The 19,660-nt window shown below is 41.3% G+C and overlaps 1 protein-coding gene across 8 annotated transcripts in view; it reads right to left on the bottom strand.

The window, feature by feature from the left end:
- TBC1D1 (TBC1 domain family member 1) overlaps nt 1-19,660 on the bottom strand; it is a 116,424-nt gene that overhangs the window by 15,453 nt on the left and 81,311 nt on the right. For 6 of the 8 annotated variants that reach the window (XM_060278922.1, XM_060278921.1, XM_060278918.1 and 3 more), the window contains 5 exons: nt 19,279-19,523; nt 18,942-19,101; nt 15,944-16,113; nt 14,280-14,450; nt 1,075-12,928 (listed from right to left, as the gene is read on the bottom strand). In XM_060278922.1, coding sequence (XP_060134905.1) covers nt 12,725-12,928; nt 14,280-14,450; nt 15,944-16,113; nt 18,942-19,101; nt 19,279-19,523 — 950 coding nt within the window. In that variant the 3' untranslated portion in view covers nt 1,075-12,724. Of the gene's footprint in view, nt 1-1,073; nt 12,929-14,279; nt 14,451-15,943; nt 16,114-18,941; nt 19,102-19,278; nt 19,524-19,660 lie in introns of those variants that run through there. The other 2 variants (XR_009558179.1, XM_060278924.1) reach the window with 2 other exon arrangements.

A 19,660-nucleotide genomic window follows, 5' to 3' on the forward strand; every position in this document is an offset into this window, starting at 1 on the left:
GGAAGTCTCTGGAGGGTGGGAGAGGGAGGGAGGAGAGGGTATAAAAGGGGGGGTGTATTTGGTTATATTGATTGACAATGTGTTTTGTTAAATTTGTTCAATAATATTTTTTTAAAAGAAATTAATGTCAACCCTCCCAATGGGAACAAGTTTAAGTTGTACATATAAGCAAGGAATGGAAAATTATCGGTCTTGGGGAGAGATTATTCAGAAATTGGCCAGATCATTGTAACAGTATTGGACGTGGTAAAAAGGTAAAGGTGAAGGACCCCTGACAGTAAAGTCCAGTCGCAGGCGACTCTGCGGTTGCGCCGCTCATCTCGCTTTACAGGCCAAGGGAGCTGGCGTTTGTCCGCAGACAGTTTTTCCGGGTCATGTGGCCAGCATGACTAAGCCACTTCTGGCACAACGGGACACCGAAACCAGAGCAGCGCATGGAAACGCCGTTTACCTTCCCACCGGAGCTGTACCTATTTATATACTTGCACTTTTTGGCATGCTTTCGAACTGCTAGGTTGGCAGGAGCTGGGATTGAGCAACGGGAGCTTACCCTGTCATGGGGATTCAAACCGCCGACCTTCTGATTGGCAAGCCCAAGAGGCTCAGTGGTTTAGACCACAGCGCCGCCCACTTGGACGTGGTACAATGAAGGAAAAAATATATTATGCAGTTTGGAGTGGGATTTTTAGTAGTTGCTCCTGTGAGACTTTTCTGATTGGGCTTAGAAGCTAAAGCTATCCATCTTGCTGGAAAGTCAACACGTTATCTAGCCACAGGGGCTAATTTTGCGAAGGACTCACATACAGTCATTCCCTCCAATGTCAAACATGAGTGGTGAAGTGCCGATCATTTTGTATGAGTCCATCCAAAATTAGTCGTTTCTACATGGGGAAACTCCTTTATGCACTTATAAAATGAAATTAGTGAAAATAAAATTTCAACAGGTCTAATATGAGCCTTTGAGCTTCCAGGACCTACATAACATTGAGGGTCTCAGCTCGGTGATGAAAGAAAAATAGAACGGGAGAGAATGGGAATTTGCCTGTTTCAGTAGCTTACAGCTTATATTAAAATATCCTGAAGTGGGGATAAAGGCTGTGTGTATTTGGGTGGGTGTGTGCACAAGTGTGCAAGGACCTTCTGTGTGCAAAGCAAGTCCTGTATTACTAAACGAGAATTGTTCCCTTGTTATACAGGTTTCAGTAAGGAGGGGCACTATCTCACCTGTGACAAAACAGTGTAATCCCCAGCTGTTTTTGTGATAAACTTGTTCAGAAATAGTTCACATTAAAAAACAAACCCACCCCAAACCCTGTATGATTAACTGAAGGCACCTTCTTCTTCTTGTTGTTGTTGTTTAGTCGTTTAGTTGTGTCTGACTCTTTGTGACCCCATGGACCAGAGCACGCCAGGCACTCCTGTCTTCCACTGCCTCCCGCAGTTTGGTCAAACTCATGTTCGTAGCTTCGAGAACACTGTCCAACCATCTCCTCACTCGTCCCCTTCTTCTAGTGTCCTCCATCTTTCCCAACATCAGGGTCTTTTCCAGGGAGTCTTCTCTTCCCATGAGGTGGTCAAAGTATTGGAGCCTCAGCTTCAGGGTCTGTCCTTCCAGTGAGCACTCAGGGCTGATTTCCTTCAGAATGGATCGGTTTGATCTTCTTGCAGTCCATGGGACTCTCAAGAGTCTCCTCCAGCACCATAATTCAAAAGCATCAATTCTTCAGCGATCAGCCTTCTTTATGGTCCAGCTCTCACTTCCATACATCACTACTGGGAAAACCATAGCTTTAACTATATGGACCTTTGTCCACAAGGTGTTGTCTCTGCTTTTTAAGATGCTGTCTAGGTTTGTCATTACTTTTCTCCCAAGAAGCAGGCGTCTTTTAATTTCGTGACTGCTGTCACCACCTGCAGTGATCAAGGAGCCCAAGAAAGTAAAATCTCTCACTGCCTCCATTTCTTCCCCTTCTTAATCAACCACAAAGTTTCCAATCTATTATTTGCTAAACATTGCATCTCTGAGGGTAAAAATGTTATTCTGAGCTCTTTGTGGAGATAGGGCAGGCGAGGTTACAAACAGAAGAGACAAATCTATAGAGGTTCCTGTGGAATTGTTGGGCTAGCTATCAACCTATGGGATCACCTTTCTTGCAAACCAGCTTTCACAAGCCTTCTAATTATAATCTAAATATCTTGCTAAATGTCAGTTGACACTGGATTGTAACATGCAACATTTCAAAATTCACTCCAAATTTGGCTCCACTGGGCAGGCTGCCCAAGGGAGTTGTCGCCACCTGAAATGATGAGCCTTTTAAAATCAGGCAGCTTGAGGTGGTACATCCTACAAAACAGGTACACAAATCCTCTCAAACATGTTTTGAGGAGGCTTTGGTCAGAGATTATTGAGATGCTCTCCATTTCAATTAAGGACAATCTACATCCTCATCTTCAATACAGCAAGACACAGCGAAACACACGCTTGCAGCAGCTGAATGGCTTTCATGGTCTATAGTTGTTGAGAGATGTAATTAATGAAGAAAAAAAGATTGTAGGTCTTGGCCTTACGCAAGTCTTGTCTCCATTGGTTGAAAAGCCAACTACCTTGGACCATTGCGGGGGGGTCAGTTCCTACAGTCATCCTGTGCATTCATTACAATATTGGCACCCTGTCGGATGAGTTATATGAATGGGACATTCATTCACCAGGGTTTCATATGCATTCAGTCACAGCCAGGAATTTTTAAGCTCACCAGTTTGATAATGCTACAGAATAAGCACCCATTGGGAAATGAGTTTTCTTTCAATATCCATCAAGTGGCAATATTTGCTTACACTCAAAGCTGGTCATTTCTTGGAATTTCTTGGGCTGCTCACCAGGTTTTCATGAGGCTTTGACCAAGTTTTCCTGGTAATTCTGAATATGCACTCATGCATTTGGCTGGTAGAACATAAGGGAAGCTGACAGAGGGCAGGACAGCACCTCCTGTCATGTGCACCAGACTTTTCCTTGGGAGCAACTATATTTCTGGCCAACTCACTCTTTCTACTCACTCCGCTGATTCACATGCAATACTAAGCCAACCTATTACTTAATTCATAAACATGAGGCATCACAGCTGCCTTGTCTCCTCCTCCAGCACTGCTCTTGCTGCACTGCCATAAGCCAAGATATGGTTTAGCGTAGTGTCATCCAACCTGAACTTCATGGTTTGTCTCACTTCAAACAAACCATGAGCTGTGGCTAAGATTTGTTCTTGGGTGTTTATAGCACATGGTTTATCTGGCAGAAACTAACCATGAGCTTGGGTTTGGATGACATGCCAAGCCAAACATAGTTCGGCTTACGGCAGGGCAGCAGTAGCGGGGGGAGGGGGAGTTCAACTGCTGTGATATCTTCTTTGGGAATAGTCACACTTATGCTAAGGAGTCATTGCTTGGCTTAGTGTTATGCCCAAACCAGCTCATTGAGTGGTTATTGTCTTTTGCAAGTTCCCAAATCAGGTACAGTGGTACCTCGGTTTAAGTACACAATTGGTTCCGGAAGTCCGTACTTAACCTGAAGCGTACTTACCCATTGAAAGTAATGGAAAGTGGATTAATTCGTTCCAGACGTGTCCACGGAGTACTTAAACTGAAGCGTACTTAACCTGAAGTGAACTTTCCCATTGAAAGTAATGGAAAGTGGATTAATTCGTTCCAGACGTGTCCGCAGAGTATTTAAACTGAAAGTACTCAAACCAAAGTGTACTTAAACCGAGGTATGACTGTACAGTACTTACAAAAACTTAATGTTTTCTTAGTCAAATGTCAGGATTATTTATGGATCCCTAGTAAATATTTTGTAAAAAAATATTCTTGCAGCAGATACTTTTACACCACCTTTGCTGTTTTAATATGTTTTTATTTGTTGTTATACAATATTTTACTGGTTTAAAATATTTATTTTCAGTTGCTCTGCGAGTAGAAACATTGCAGAGCTGCTTACGGTTATTTAAATAAGCAAATATAATTATGAGGGAGAGTAATTAAAAAAAACCCTGCAACAAATACTCTTAAAATACACTGCTTAAAAAAATTACAAACATACTTCAATATGTCCCAGAGCAGGGCTTCAAACCTTGCTGAGAATCTTGTTCCTTGTTCCTCTTCTAATTTCTATGGCACTTTCCCAAAAGATTGTGCCCAAAGTGGCTCACCACAGATTAAATGAACAGCAGTAAACATTAACGATTATAAAACCACACACACTCCATAATAATTACAAATCATATAGTCAGTAAGTAAGTACATCCTTTTTAAAAATCTAACATTGTAACAGAACAATAAAGTAACCTAATTTAACAGGTTAAAACTGAACAGGAGAGAGAATAACACAGAAATAGCAGAAGGCCAAATAGATCTGCATTCCATTGCAAAGTTCACCACAATTACCTGACACACATTAAAAAGCAGCTATATCTCTAAGTTTGCAAGGAGGACCCCATGAATGAGAGCTAAAATGGCACCTCTGGTGAACTTGGCATGCATGGGCCTTTTTGGACATTGCAAAGACGACCCACCAGCTAAATGTGTTGGTGTAGTTGCATTTGTAGTAAGCTGTTTCTTAAACTCTCATTTTGCAAACTTCCTACTTCTTTCAAAGGCTGACAGCGAATTTCTTTTCACTTTGGTTAAGCTCTGAACTTTGGGGCAGGGGGAGAGGGGGAGAAGGGGAAAATCTGTTTTCTTAGCTTCAGTGTGAAGCGAATGCCTCTCTGCGCACGCCTTTGACCCACAAAACTCTTTCAACCAGATCTTCTGTTTTCAGTTCTGGTACACTCCACTTCAGCAAAAGCTTGTTTGCATGACAAACTGGTTGCATGAATCAGTCGCGATCAGTTCACCACAAATGCCCATTGTGAAAACACCTGTATGACAAAACTGGACCTGTGTGAGCTTGCTCTCACAGCAGATCTAAACACCGAAATTCTGGGCTGCTTTGCACGCTCCTCTGTGTAGAGGCGTCCTTCCCATAGGGGCTAGTGGCTTGTCGCACCAGGGCGCCGGCCTCTCAGGGGCACCCCAGCATTGGCGGGGCGCAATGAGCCACTAAGCCCTATGGCTCTGCCGCCACCTCCTCCTCTCCCTCGGCCGCGGCGGTGCTGGGGCTAGGCGGGAGTCTCTTTTCGGCTCTGTGTACAAACACGTGGGCTGACGCTGATTGGCTGAAGAAAGGCAACAATGGCTGGGACGCGGGCTTGGGGGTCACCAATCGCCGTGGCAACTTCTCCTGCTCCTCCTCGCCTCCCTCTCAGAGATGTCTGTGTCATGTGCCTCTTGTGAGCGACTCGCTGGTCAACCCAGCTCCTCGCGGCCGCTGGGCAGCAGCGAGAGCGTCGGCAGGAGGCTGTAGTCAGGCGGCCCCAACGGCACCCTCCGCCCCAGGCTAAATTTTGGGAAAGGGAAGGGTGCCAGAGGGACCTTTGCACCACGGCGCTGGATGTGCTTAAGACGGCCCTGCCTCTGTGACACCTAATTTTGTTCATTTCTTGTCTATAAATCATTATGCTTTGGCCTGGCCTCAGCATCTGGTACCTGCAGTACTAATGCGAGTCCTGGTACCTCGTGCCTGGTAGTTGCAAGCAGCAGGCACCCATTTTTATTTCCCAGAATGCCCAAAGGAGAACTTGCCAGAAGACACTTTGTCAAGCATCCCCTCAAACTAGGAACTGGCTCTGCTACCCTCCTCCTCCCCTACCCACCACATCATTGGCTGCTGCTGCTAGTAGATGTGAAGGTAAGAGAATAAGGAGTTCCACAATAGTGGCAGAGGACATGCTCACAAGTTCACTCTTGCCCAATCTTGGGTCATCAGGTGTTGTTGGATTACAACCGTTGTTATCTCCAGCAAGCATGGCCAAAAGGCATAATAGGATCTGTAATCCAGCAACATTTGGAAGGCTATGGGCTCCCCTTTCCTGGCATAGGACAAAGGTAAAAACTGGTGACTGGAATTGTTACTTTAAAATGAGAGAGATGTGTGCCTGGCAACCAGCCCCCATCAATAATCCAGCTGCTGAGTTCTGAACCAATTGTAGTTTCAGAGCAGAAACTTATCGTGCTCTTGGTGGGCTGCCAACTTGGGCCAATTTAAAAGATTATTGGGTAGTTTCTGACCAAAGTCCTGTGGTCAGAGCAGGTTACACTTGCCTTGCTAAACCAACAGTTTGACAATGTATAAGGCTCTTTCATCAATGGATGAGACTCTAATAAAGATGTTAAAAGACCTTCAGTGAGACGCAACAAGCTATGTTGACTGTTATAAAAATATATACTGCCTGCATCATCCTGTACCAGAAAATTCCCGGAATATACAAAGACACACCCACTCATACCACATATATAAATGCACATACATACACATGCTACTCAGCAAAAATAGTTAACCTATGGAAAAGAGTGCAATTAGCCTGAAGATACTAGCAGTCAGCATGTTCTGGCATCTTTTGCCCTAGAATAGAGATTGCCAAAGTCGGTGGAAATCGTTGGAATCCCCCATTTTTAGCCAGAGGGAGTAGTTATCCCTTCAGAGGAATGGAAAACAATGCACCTGTGAAGCAGCCTAGGCAACCATCGCAATTAGAAAGCTTCCTGTGTTTCAGAGATAAAATCCCTCCAGGGATAATATGCTAAAACAGAAGGTTCTGTGCTGGAAATGCATGAGAAATAGTCTCCAGGTGGGAGTAACAGGAGAAATTCATTCATCTTACAATAGCTCATGTAAATAAATCTGGGGAAACAGGACAAGTCATGCTGTGTCTGGAAACTACGGAGGATTTTCTGGCTGCAAGTTTACCTAATGGGATTTCAAAAACTTTGAAGTGGTAGGAAGGTGGGGGAGGGGGAGGGATGTGAGTCAGTGTTGCGGTAAAGAGGCTGCACTGCCTTATTGAAATGACCCGGCTAGAAGCACTCTGTGACTACTTGGCCTAAGAAACTGCAAGCAATAGTAATGAAAAGCAAGAGATACAGCTTGCTGCAGTTCAAATCATTAACAGCACTGGTATTTGTATCTGGTTTGGAATTTGCATCTTGCCACCAACCCCCGAAAATAGCTTCCACACAAGAAGTCGCCTTATACTGTACTGAGTCAGACCATCTAGCTCAGTTATTTGTCTACGTACACTGTTGGGCAGCGGTTCTTCATGGCATTAGCTGAGGTTCTCTCTCAGCCCTAGCTGGAGATTGAACCTTCTGCATGCAAAGCAGATGCTCTCACACTGAGCTACAACACTTCCCCATGCATTTTACAGCAACATGGGCTGAAGTGGTTTGAGTGTTGCTGCCAAACCTACAAAAGCATTCACATTTTGTCTGTCATAGATGATGGTTTGCGACTGCAACCTTGTATGGGTTGGGTGGGGATAAATAAATAAAGTGGAGAGCCAAGGAACTCCACCACTTTCCATTTATTTATTCCCACACATCTACATGCCCAGTCAGTTTTCCTTGCTTACCAGGCTTGGGGAAGAGGGAAGGAAGGCTCTGACAGTGCTGTGAGGGTAGCATTTCTGATTCTGCATGATTTTGCCTTTGCACGCAGACCCCTAGAACTGAACCCATGTGTAAGTGGTGTGCACACTGTATATTGTTTTAATAGACTCTCTCTTTCTCTCTCTCCTCACCCACACCACACAATTATACAAGCAGAACAGCTTCGAGTACAAGCCGATTTACATGCTCACAATAATGTGGTATAGCCCCCATCAATTTTGAATACTGACAGATAATTACATGATTAAATGCTTCACCCTGTCTCCGGAAATGTAGCCTCGTTTTCTAATGTGCTGGTTTTTTTTTTGCAGAGCTTGTTTTATGTTAAGAACATTCAATCACCCTGAATAGTCCTAGGTGTATTCCATGTACAAATTTGGCTCTAATGCATCATTTATGATTTCCAGATACATTATGAGGCCTGTCACCATTCATGTGATTTTTTTCCATTTAGAAACACAAGGAAATTCAAATTCCAGAACTTGCATTGCTTTTTTTTTTGCTAAAATCCCAGCACAGTGTAATTACAGTCCAAATTCATTCTTGTCTTCATTATAATAACCAGTTGGCCCAGTTTATCGGCACAATAAACCATTTTAAATCCAGTGGCATAAGCAGGAGCTTGTACAGTCATCATAGTTATGAAATATTTCTTGGCTAGCTTTGGGGTTAGACTGAAAAAGCCTGCTTTGAGGTACTGGATTCCTGGTACTTCAGATTGTTTAGTTAAAAGGCAGGTTTCCTGGCAGCCCTGTGCATTGGCTGCTTCTCCCTATGTTAAGCAATATGAAGCAAAAGATACCATGAGCATCAAATGTTCCTTGCAGAGTCAGTGTCTGAAGAAGAGTTTGGATTTGATATCCCGCTTTATCACTACCTGAAGGAGTCTCAAATCGGCTAACAATCTCCTTTCCCTTCCTCCCCCACAACAAACACTCTGTGAGGTGAGTAGGGCTAAGAGACTTCAGAGAAGTGTGACTAGCCCAAGGTCACCCAGTACCTGCATGTGGAGGAGCGGGGAATCGAACCCAGTTCACCAGATTACGAGTCTACCTCTCTTAAACACTACACCACACTGGGTCACAATTTAACTTACTGTCAACTTTCGCTTGCTTTCTATATTCTATCTATTTATGGTGCTTGAAGAAGAGCAGACACCTTGGTGTCCAAAGATGAGGGTAGCACAGCCAGGTGTTTGTTGGAATTCCAAGACTGGTGAAGGGCACCCCACACCAGCTGCTCTGCCACTCTCACTTTGCACAGCCAGAGCCAGAGCCAGCACAAGAGAATTATCTTTTTGCATGCCCCATCCCTTCTTGGTTTAAGGTGGCCACTCAAGAGTGACTTGCCTTAGAGCTGCAGATTGTGAAAGCAGTCCTGCTAGTAGTATCCACTTATTAATTTGAATGCTCAGGGCAATTTACAACTGAAAGCCTAATGTCCCATTACCATACTGTTGCTCAGCTAAGCCCCCACCTGAAGCCCATTCTTCACACCTGCATTGAAACCTTTTCACTACTTCTCCTGGGAAGTTCTACCCCAAACACTCTCCCCATAATCTCTCCTACCTATTCTCACTCTTGCAACTTTCTTTAAAGGGAACCATCTCCTGCCAACTCAACAGTCCTCGTCAGGGGCTGTGGTTGATGTTCCTGACCCTGTCCATCCATTCCTAGGCATCCACTATTTTGTCATCTACTGATATATAAAGCAAGCATATGCTTCATTAAATTCCACTCCATGGTGCATTGCCCCTCCCCGCAGTCCTATTGTCTTCATAAAACCACAAGGGTTGGCTGGTTTCCAGCTCTCTGAGGTTGCTTGTTCCTCAACTGGAGAGAAGAAGGCCATCAATTTCCTGTCATGCTGATAAGATGCCCAGCATGCACATGCTGAACCACCAAGTTAGAAGCCTTTCATTCACATAGCAATATTCCTATTCATTCTTTGGTTGAAATCCCTGAATTTGGCCAGATTGTTTTAAACAACAATCTGCATCCTTAAATTTCAGGGTGTCAAAGGGAGGGATTTTACATATACAGAAGAACTTATTAACATAGTCTATACAATTCTGTACAAGCAAGGGAAAATCGTAATACAGCTGCTGTATTATGAGATCAGATGGGAATTTAGCAGATTTGGAGATATTTCTGAAGGGAGAATACTGACCTGTGTGCTGAAAGTGAAAGCTATTGCTTTCCAAAGCCGTCACCGACACACATTATAGAGCAACCATGTTTGCTGCAGGTACATTTAAATCTCCCTAAACACTGAAGAATGAATGAGAGGTGCACGTTGTTAAATTTCCACATACACACATCTGGTGGCTCATGGCTCTCCAATGCAGGCATGCCCATTAAAAAAAAGTGTGTTTGTCATTCAAACTTTGGACTGTTGCTGTGGAAAACACCAGTTTAGTCCTAGTAAGGTAAAAAAGGTAAAGGACCCCTGGACAGTCAAAGTCCAGTCAAAGGCGACTATGGGGTGCGGCACTCATCTCGCTTCAGGCTAAGGGAGCCAGTGTTTGTCCACAGACAGCTTTCCAGATCATGTGGCCAGCATAACGAAACCACTTCTGGCGCAACAGGACACCGTGAGAGAAGCCAGAGTGCACATAAACGTCATTTAGTCCTAGTAGTCTCTGTGGCAAAAATAATTGCAAAATGACCATTGCTGTGTGGGGGAAAAGGGACCTGGGTTCAGATTCTCTTTCTCGGATGTATTGAAATAATGCTAGGCAAATTAACAGACAGCCATCCTCATGAGAAACTTTGGCAATTCCCACCTTGAATTTGAAGTACAATTTAGCAGCTTAATTAGCAATATTTGTCTTGCTTATGATGTCCCCAATTGCTTCAGTGCAAACCAGTGAACTCCCATCAGATCTGGAAAGTAAAAATGGCTGGACTGAAAATCCTTATAAGGGCTGGACACTCACACACGAACACACACAAGGGAAGAGGCTGTTGAATGCTCACAGCAGTGATTGTCCCCCAGCAAGCTGAGGAGGCCATACTGACTGGTTGAGAAAAAGTCATCCTGTTGGTGGCAATCTCTGTGGAGGAAGGCTCACCAATGTGCTTTCTGGACAGTCTCAGGAAGAGGTGCCATGGGCTTGTAGCCTTCTCTGCCAACTGGCTCTTCATATTTGTATTTAATAATCCCATAGGACTACTGCAGGAGACTTGATACTCTATATTTTTGAACATCACAATATGATATTGGCTGGGTTAGTTAGTCTTTTTATTGCTCATTTGTTTTAGTGTTAAAAAGCTTATATATCAGTTATTGCCTTGACCAAATACATCATTGCTGGGCACTCCTAAGAGTAAAAATAATAAAAGTTCTGAAGAACCCACAAAGAAACCGTCATTTTAAAAGTAGAAATGTGAATGGAAGAGTTTGTTTTTGTTTAAGGATGCAAATTTGAGAGGTGAATTTGAGAGGTGTGAGAAACGAAGGAATGTGTTACCCTTTTCATGCAACATAAACAATACTTCGGGCTTATCTATATAACATAGAGTAATTATATGCCAGTTAAACCATCATGGTTTCTTAAAGAATCCTGTAAATTTAGCATGGTAAGGGTGTTGAAAAGTCTCTCTAGCACCCCTCACAGAATGCTGTCCAAGGGTTTTTTGCCAGAGGGAATGACTATTAAATAGGTTTAAGTTTGATGTGAGGTACACATCCTATTGAAGTCAATTGATCTTAATGTTTCTGGATTTCAACTTATATCTAGACAGGAAATTCACTGTGCAATATAATAATTATTGTAAACCACTGCTGGCAGGAAGAAGAAGAAAACTTCTTAATGCATAATTTGTTTATCAATTGTAACATTACTAGTTAAAGTAAATGCCCATACATTTCAAGTCAACAAATTTATTTGGAAAGAAACAAAATTGTGTTATCAATTGAACTTTCTGTAATATATATTGAACTGCTTCTTGATGAACAATGATAGCTGTGATTTGAAGTGCTTTTAATGGTCTTAAAAATGGTCTTAAAAATGGTTTTGTTTATATGAAGAAAAAAGGATATATTTTTATTGAGAGCCTGTACTCCTACTTCAAATAAGCCAGCTGCTCTGTGTAACACTGCTGTCCTGGGAGTAAATCCCATTGAACCCAGTGGAGTTTATTTCCGAGTAGGCATGTGTAGGATTGCACTGTTAAGTGTGTCTTTCATAGAACCAACCCTTGGAAGTACCACCACAATTTTAGAAGGGCATGTTTTGAAGAGCAAAATTTCATCAGAGTGGGTTGAGGGTCCAATTAACTATTAAAATTAACTATTAAAATTAAAACTGACAGTCATTAGCTTTCCATTTGGCAACCAAAGGCTTATAGTATACAATAATTCAAAAATAAATAAAATAACACTTTAAGGCATGATCCATCATAATGTCATGAAGACATTATTAGAGAAGAAAAAAGTAGTATCCTGAACTTCATCTACTTCATCAGAGCATTAAACCATGCTATAATGTTGGATGTTAAAAATAAAACACACACCCACACACCCCCATAATTAAAAGATATCAGATTTGTAACAACAGATTACAATCTCAAAATGCATATGGTGAAACTTACTGGGTTCACTAAATTGATGTCTTAAGGCAGCAAAGGGGATTTAAAAACACAATGTGAATAAATGGAATCCACTCTAACTTCAGGCAGAGGGGGAAGTGCCACAAACTTACTAAGTCCAATTGCAGATGAATAATGTAGCCCCTCAAATAGGGAGAAGGAATCGCTCCAGGAATTCCTAGTGCTGTAATTCTCCAGCACCTTTGCAGCACACAGTGTTAAAAGTAGAGTTTTAAAAATGCTTAGTTTGTAAGCAACATGAAGCCCTTGGGTAGAGAAGCACTTGCTGCAGAGTTCGGGACAGCAAATCTTTACAGTGGAGTGGAAATGTCAGTCAAAAGCAAAAGGAACAAGGCAGCATAAAGGTCCTTCTGCTTGCTGCATTGCATATATGCTTAATTCAAAAGAATTGTAGATATGAACAAGCAAGACTTTCCTCCATTAGTAACATGCATCTCTTTTGTGCAAAGTCTTTGTTTCGCTCAAAGTTAAGGCATGAACAATACAAAGGACGCCTTGAAAGATAGCGACCTCAGGAAATGTTTTTCCCCTTCTTATCTGTGTTGAGCTTGCTTCCTCCATTATGTCTGCAGCTGTCAGTTAGCAGAATCCATATGTTCTTGCCTGGTAAGCAGAGGCTTTCCACTGGGGTTTGCCGAATGTATGTGCACCTCGTTTACCGTTTCCAGCAGTGCTTTCCTCTCCAGTTCTAGAGTGAGAATTGTCTGCCTCAGCTTGCTTTCATTGTTGAGCAAAGCATCAACCATGGCCTCTAGGTTTTGGATCTTTCCATTTGCCATCTTAAGGGACAAACAAGAAACATAGACAGATTGCTTGTGAGGAAAACAAGTAAGAACATGCAGACTGCTCCCTCAGCACACCTTTCTATTCCTCTTATGTGAAACCAGCTGAAATTCACATGTGCAGAACAATAAATACAGTACAGCAATCCAAATTACTGGCATACATAGCCAGTTTTGGAGTTTCATCTTTCTACATAAAATGAAATTGAGCCTATACTGGGGCGATGCTGATGAAGCTTGTTTCCTTCATGGCTTTTTTAGTGTTTAAGGATAGAGTAGAATTGGACTACATCTAGAAAAAAAAGAATGTGGGACAGTTGTGGACATCAATGTTTGGTGCAGGGAAGATTCCTGCCAACAATGTAACGACTCAACTTCTCCACAGTCACCACTGGGGGGAATGACCACTTTGCTACTTAATAATGAATTAAATTTTGTGTATGATATATTCTCCACATTCCTTCCAAAACTTGTTTACTTAAGCTCCAGAATGACTTAAGCCTACAACGTAATACTGAGTAGAAAAACGGAAAGCCAATAAATCTGCGCCATGAATTGACTGATTCATGTGTAAATTTATTAACCAAGGCATTTTAATTAAGAATAGCATTGTTAATCCAAAGCTGCATCTATCTAGCATGAGCCTCACTGATGCTGAGGTAAGGAAACATGAATCATGATTCAGACCAAACAAATAACAAAACAAAAAAAAAAGCCTGCCAAAGACTGTGAAATTGGCTTTTCGCCTCTTCAGCTTTAGCAAGCTTTGACCTGGGAAGCATGAACCTGGATGATTTGTATTCTTTCCATCTTTTTAGTTCCCAATTTTGATCCCAAGGGGGGGGGCTATGCTCAAAACCAAACCAAAAACACCAAATGGGAAACAGTGTGCGTTTGTGTAGACCTTGGAGAGCAACAGTTGCACTATTTAAGCAATTTCTGTTGATGTCATAGTGCATAACAGTTGCTGTGTTGGCTAAGCGTCTCATAAATTTACTTCCTTCATCTCATCTTTTTTCTGCTTAGCAATTGCCTGTATCCCCATGGTACAGATACCTAGTATTTAAAAGCACGATGTAGTTATGCTCCTGTACAAGATATCCCAGTGAGGGAGAGATGACAAATCCACTAGGCATTTCAGGACTTTTATTTTTTAAAATGGTAATCAAATCCCATCGCCATCTGATTTTCTAATAATCATCAAAAGGGGTTACGGAAACTAGATGTGCAAATGTTTCTGAAATATAAAAACTCACTGATTACTGATGCATACACCTGTAAATAAATGAGCCAGGTTATTAGCCACTGAGCTATATTTAATGTATATTGTATAATGTGCAATCAGTACCTGCAGCTCCTCAAGGAGGTCAAAGTTTTGTTTACGTAAATTGGTGTTGGCTTTTTCCAATTTATCCATCCTTTGATTGTCGTTGAGAGAAGAATCTATCAATTCATCTTGAAGCACATGATATTCAACTTCATAAGCTTGCAGCTGTTTGGAAATATCCATCTCAAATACCTAGTACATACGTAAAATGGAAGAGTGCCTTGATTTAAAAAAGAAAGAAAACAACAACCAGAAAAATCTGTTGCATGCATATTCTGTATAAGATCCTGTTTGGCTCACTGTCTATAAGAAATCGGGGCGTCAGATAATCCAAATTTTCTTCCCAAGCAAAATTTATTGTCAATCAGAGTTTCATTTTTGCTGCCTCTGAACCTTTCTCTTTTCTCTCTCTCCAGTAACAGGGTGACCAACGAAAAGTAGTATCAACCACTTTATTACCATATAGAAGCATTTTTGTCATGAGATAATGCCCTCATGACATGTCAGGTTGTTTCACATCTAGTTTCATAGCTAAGAGGAATCACATTATAGATCATGCTATTCATTCATTCATTACACTTGCTCAAAAATGTTATGAGCCTACTGAGATAAAGTCTTGTAAAAATGAAGGGAACATTGAAAACACAAAACACCCAACTGTCTAACCAATAAGTTAGCTCCAAAAGTTAACAGAGGCATTTCAAGATTACAAAGGAAGTCAAGGCATCCAGTGGCTAAGATCCTATTGGTTTTTGAAAGTCAAAAAGGGCTCGCCCAAATAAAGAGCATTTAGAATATTAATTCACACCAGAGAGATAACCAACGGTATGCAAAACATAGCAAAACCACAGACAACAGTGCTACCACAGACAACAGTGCTCTTCCAAGTGGCTAGATTACAGAGAGCATCTATTTTGCTATGAGTTGCATAGATTAGAGGGCTGAACTATGCACCTACAACATCTAGTTCACCAAATGCAATGCACTTAGATTGTAGAATGGTGGAATACAATGAAAGGAGGAGTCATTAAGAAATGAAGCCTTGCTACAGCCTTACTGGAAAGAACAGTGAGAGGGGCAAAAACTGGAATGCCAGACATGCAGGGATACCGAGGCCTTGGAATCTGAGTGGCGAGGAAGTGAAGCATCAAAGGGTTTGATGGAATTGGGCAGGCTGCAAAGTAGGACCTGGTGGGAGGTGAAGGGAGGGATGGGCAGACTGTGGAGTTTAGAAGATGAAATGTCAGGGAAATGATGAGAATGGGTAGAATGGGTAGGAATCTCAAGTAAATATCATTTGCCATTAATTACTTTCTCTCCCTTGCTTCCATTTTCCAGAGCATTAGCTTAATTTCTTGCTTTCAGGAAATACTGCATTATATTATGTGGAGAGGAAACTCAACCTTGATTCTTGTGCACAGGACATATTTTACTATTGCCAAACATCCAAAGCATTTCCATTGTTCAAGTAAACTGTCCATGCTCACTATTAAAACACAGGAGGAAATCTAGCTATATTATTACCCCCAAACAATTCTGGCTAGTCTCTACAAATATTTTTTAGCTCTCCACAAGGAACATCTACATTCTCAAAGTGCATAAGCCAATTCATTTCTTTACTGGGGCATCAATAAATTACTAGCAATTTTGCAATTTACATCTTCCTGGTATACCTAGCTTCATACCTGGTTTATGGTTTTTTCCATCTGTACCAAACCTAGATTTGGGAGAATACATTTAACGAAATCAACTATAGTTTCCAAGTTTTCATGTTGCAGAATTAAGGGCTTATGGCTTCCCAGCAAACTTAAAGCTACTTTAAATATAACTTCTGATCCTTGGAGAAACAGCATGTCTGAGGGGAAAAGAGTGGGTGGGGGGAGAAGGCAAAGAAGAAATTATAATGAAAATTTTAAGCAGCTTGGAATCCACCAAATGCTCAAGTACCCTGTGTATCAATAATCATTCTGGTAATGGCAGCTATATTCCAGTTCTCAGATTCAAAGATTTCTAACAATATGTGACATACTGATAAAATAATGCATTGGTTATAAAATGAATACAATAGGTTCATGTAGCAGTTCTATGTATCCTGCAGCAAAAGGCATATATGAATGAAACAATAGAAGAAATGGACAGTTTTCTGTCTGACATATATCTTACATTGCTTCCACTTACACCATATGTGCATTCTACTGACAGCTGTTAGTTCCAGTCTAACCTTACAATCATTTGCCATGTATAATAAATGTTTGGTGCTTAAATGCCTTTCACTTAAATAAAGTCAGACAAAATTAATTTCCAGCAAGGCACCCAAATTTAAGAGAGCTCACTGAAGGAAAAACTAAAATTAAAATACATGCTAGAATTAGGGCAGATAATGCTGAAAGCATAGGCAAGCAAAACTAATTTTCAATTTAAGCCAAGAGCAGTGATTATGCAAGAAGCTGGGGGTGGGGGAGATAAGAGATCAGTTCAAGGTGACCTATGATATGTTAGTGTGGCAAACATACCAATTGTCTTGCTCCTGTATAAAACAGCAGCATTTTATAATCTTCCTCAAAGATCTTACCACAGAGAGGGGTGAGTCAGGCTCAGGCAAGGGAGACAGGCCCAAGACCTCTTCATAATGCTAGAGGTGAAGAAGGGGAGAGCTGATTCTCCACCAATGCAAATATGGAACCTGTTACTTGTTTTAGCCAAAACATACTTCGGCTTCCAAGCTGAAGGGGGTCAGTGCAAGCACAATGCCTGGTCTCTGTACCTGGCAGTGGGGTGGTGCTCTGACCACATGAGAGAAGCAGAGAAACCCTGCATGCTTCCATCAACCCTCCCTGGCTCTGAGCAGAGGAACGACAGTAGAGGCAGGTGCAGAAAGCCCACACACCTCTGCTGCCCCTCACCCACTAAGAAGGATGGTGCAGGCATGGAGGGTTGCCTGCCATGTGGCTGGAGCTCTAGATGCCTGGCAGAAAAAGCCCACTGGTTTCTGCCGCCCTTTACAGTTTCATGCTGAAGAAGAAAATCAGAGAAGCTTCTGCTTGTCCCTGGCCTTGTGCTGCATCTCAAATATACATCAAGACCCTGCCCCCCTGGAGGATATCCATGTGACAACAAATTTCTTGGTTGGCCACCAGGGTTGCACATAATTTGTCGATCCCTGTATAACACATCAAACATTTAAGCAAAAGGTCAATTGTTTTAAGAACATATCCAGGGCAAAGGTTTGCTGGATCTGGGTGGTGAGCCAGTAACGACGTAATGTAGACATCCAAACAAATGTCAGCATGATTAAAAAATACAATCTGGAAACAGAGTTAACATTGTTTTTCTATTGCTGAGCAAATAAGAGAATACATTTTTTTTTGTATAGGACCGTCATATCTACACAGGGGTGTTGAAAGTTCACAGAGGCAGAGAGAAAAAACAGAGGCGGGTTTAACACACAATGCAGCCCTCTAGTCCACACAGCCAATTTTTAAACTTAGAACTTCCTTATCTGGAATTTGGGTTCCCCAAAGACCTACTGTAGCATAACAACTGCAAAAGTGAGCTGCTAACCAGGAAGGCCTTGATTCGATTTTTTTTGTAAAAGAAAAGGGACTAATGTGTGCAATTCTCCTTTTCTTTTTCTTCTTCTTCATCTAAAGTATCATAAAAAATAATTATTTGCTGTCTTTGGTGCAGCAGAGTAAGTAACATGGCTATCCACAGCTGGAATTCATTATTTAAAAGAGAATGCACTCCTTATACTGTACAAAGTTTTGTGAGCAACTTTCCAAGAATTGTTGCAAATCATTGCTTCCAATGTAGCAAGCAAAGTTTTGCTTTTTTGTAATACGTATCTCCTCCCTAACTAGTGCCATTCTTTGTTCCACAAAGTGCTTTTACTTGTCTATATTACATTACATATGTACAGTTCCTTTCAAGTGTATTTGCTTTTTTTAACAAGTTGTCTGTGTTTCTCTGCAAGAAGGGTAATGAAAAAGAAAAAATGCACAATAATTAAAAACCACCACCCTACATTTGGAAACATATAGGGTGGGATATATACAGATACCATATGTTTTAGTTTATGTGCATTCGAGCAAGACATTGATAAGTAATGCCAAAGATCATATTTTTTTATTATACATGACTGTGAAGAGGAATGTTGGATTATAATTTCAGCATGTTATATTTGGAATGTCAACTTGATTCCATACTAAGGTATGATGTAATCAATAGGTTTAGGCAGAGATTAGGGGCTCCATCAATTTTTTTGTCAACCATGGAACATAGGTTAATAGATGTTGTTTAGTCAAATCAGAATACTGTCCCAAATTACTAACAGCCTAAGAAAAAATCACAATGCTTTTGTGGGACTGTGCATAGAATATGACACATTTTAAAAAAGATTTTGTCCCATTTTAACCAATTGCCTATTTTCCAGAAAGTGTGGTTACTGTCATGAAAGACCTACTCTGTTTACAAAGAAATCTAAAGCATTTGACATGGTGGAACGAAAGCATCTGCATTTGCTATGCTCTCTCTGTCTCCACATTCTTGTCTATACAATCTTAATAAAACCACTCATGTCCTATTAGCTGATTGGCTCATACTGATAGAAAAAAACTTCCCGAATTTCAAACAAATAATATATTTAATGGGTCCTAGGTATCCTTAACATTTATTGTGACTTACCAAACACTCTAGCCACAAACCCCAGGGGAAATTGAGAGGCAAACATGGTAAGAAACCAGGGGGCAGCATACAGACTAGGTCCAATTTCATGTGCTTCAAAATGATTGTAGAGATCTCTGTGGTAATCATGAAGAAGTCGAGAAAGTTGATACATCTGGATCTGCAGAGGCAAATAAAAATAAAGGTTGTTAAACTAGACAACCTAGATACACAGCTGACAATGTTCCCATTTGTGATTTCTTTTTATGAACATTGGGTGGAAACGCAATATATAATTCTTATGTTGTTGCATTTTTTTTTAAAAAAAAGCAAAATAAATGCAATCTGGAGCTCCAACCTGTAAAATTGTCATGTCAGGTCGATACTGCTTCCTCAGGCCCATGTCGAACATAAGGAACTTGAGCATCTTGAAAGCCTCTTCTTCACTCATATGAAGCAACAGCACACCGGCTACAAAGCTAAGGCCCTGGCAATAGCCAACTTCTGGATCCAAGAGGGAATAGGCCTTCAAGATATTGTAAAGTGACAGCTGCCCAGCTCCAAGCTGGGCTGAGAAATATGGATGCGTCGGAAAGGTGCGGCCTGTAAAAATTAAGAATTGGGGTTAGCAACACAAATATTAATAAAGCAAACATGCCATGTGTTCGTGTGAAGCAAACAATTTTGTTAGGTCGCTTGTCTAATAAACTATAAAGTCTAATTGCTTTGATACTATAGAT

This window comes from Zootoca vivipara, chromosome 9 (genome assembly GCF_963506605.1).
Source record: "Zootoca vivipara chromosome 9, rZooViv1.1, whole genome shotgun sequence".
NCBI lineage: Eukaryota > Metazoa > Chordata > Lepidosauria > Squamata > Lacertidae > Zootoca > Zootoca vivipara.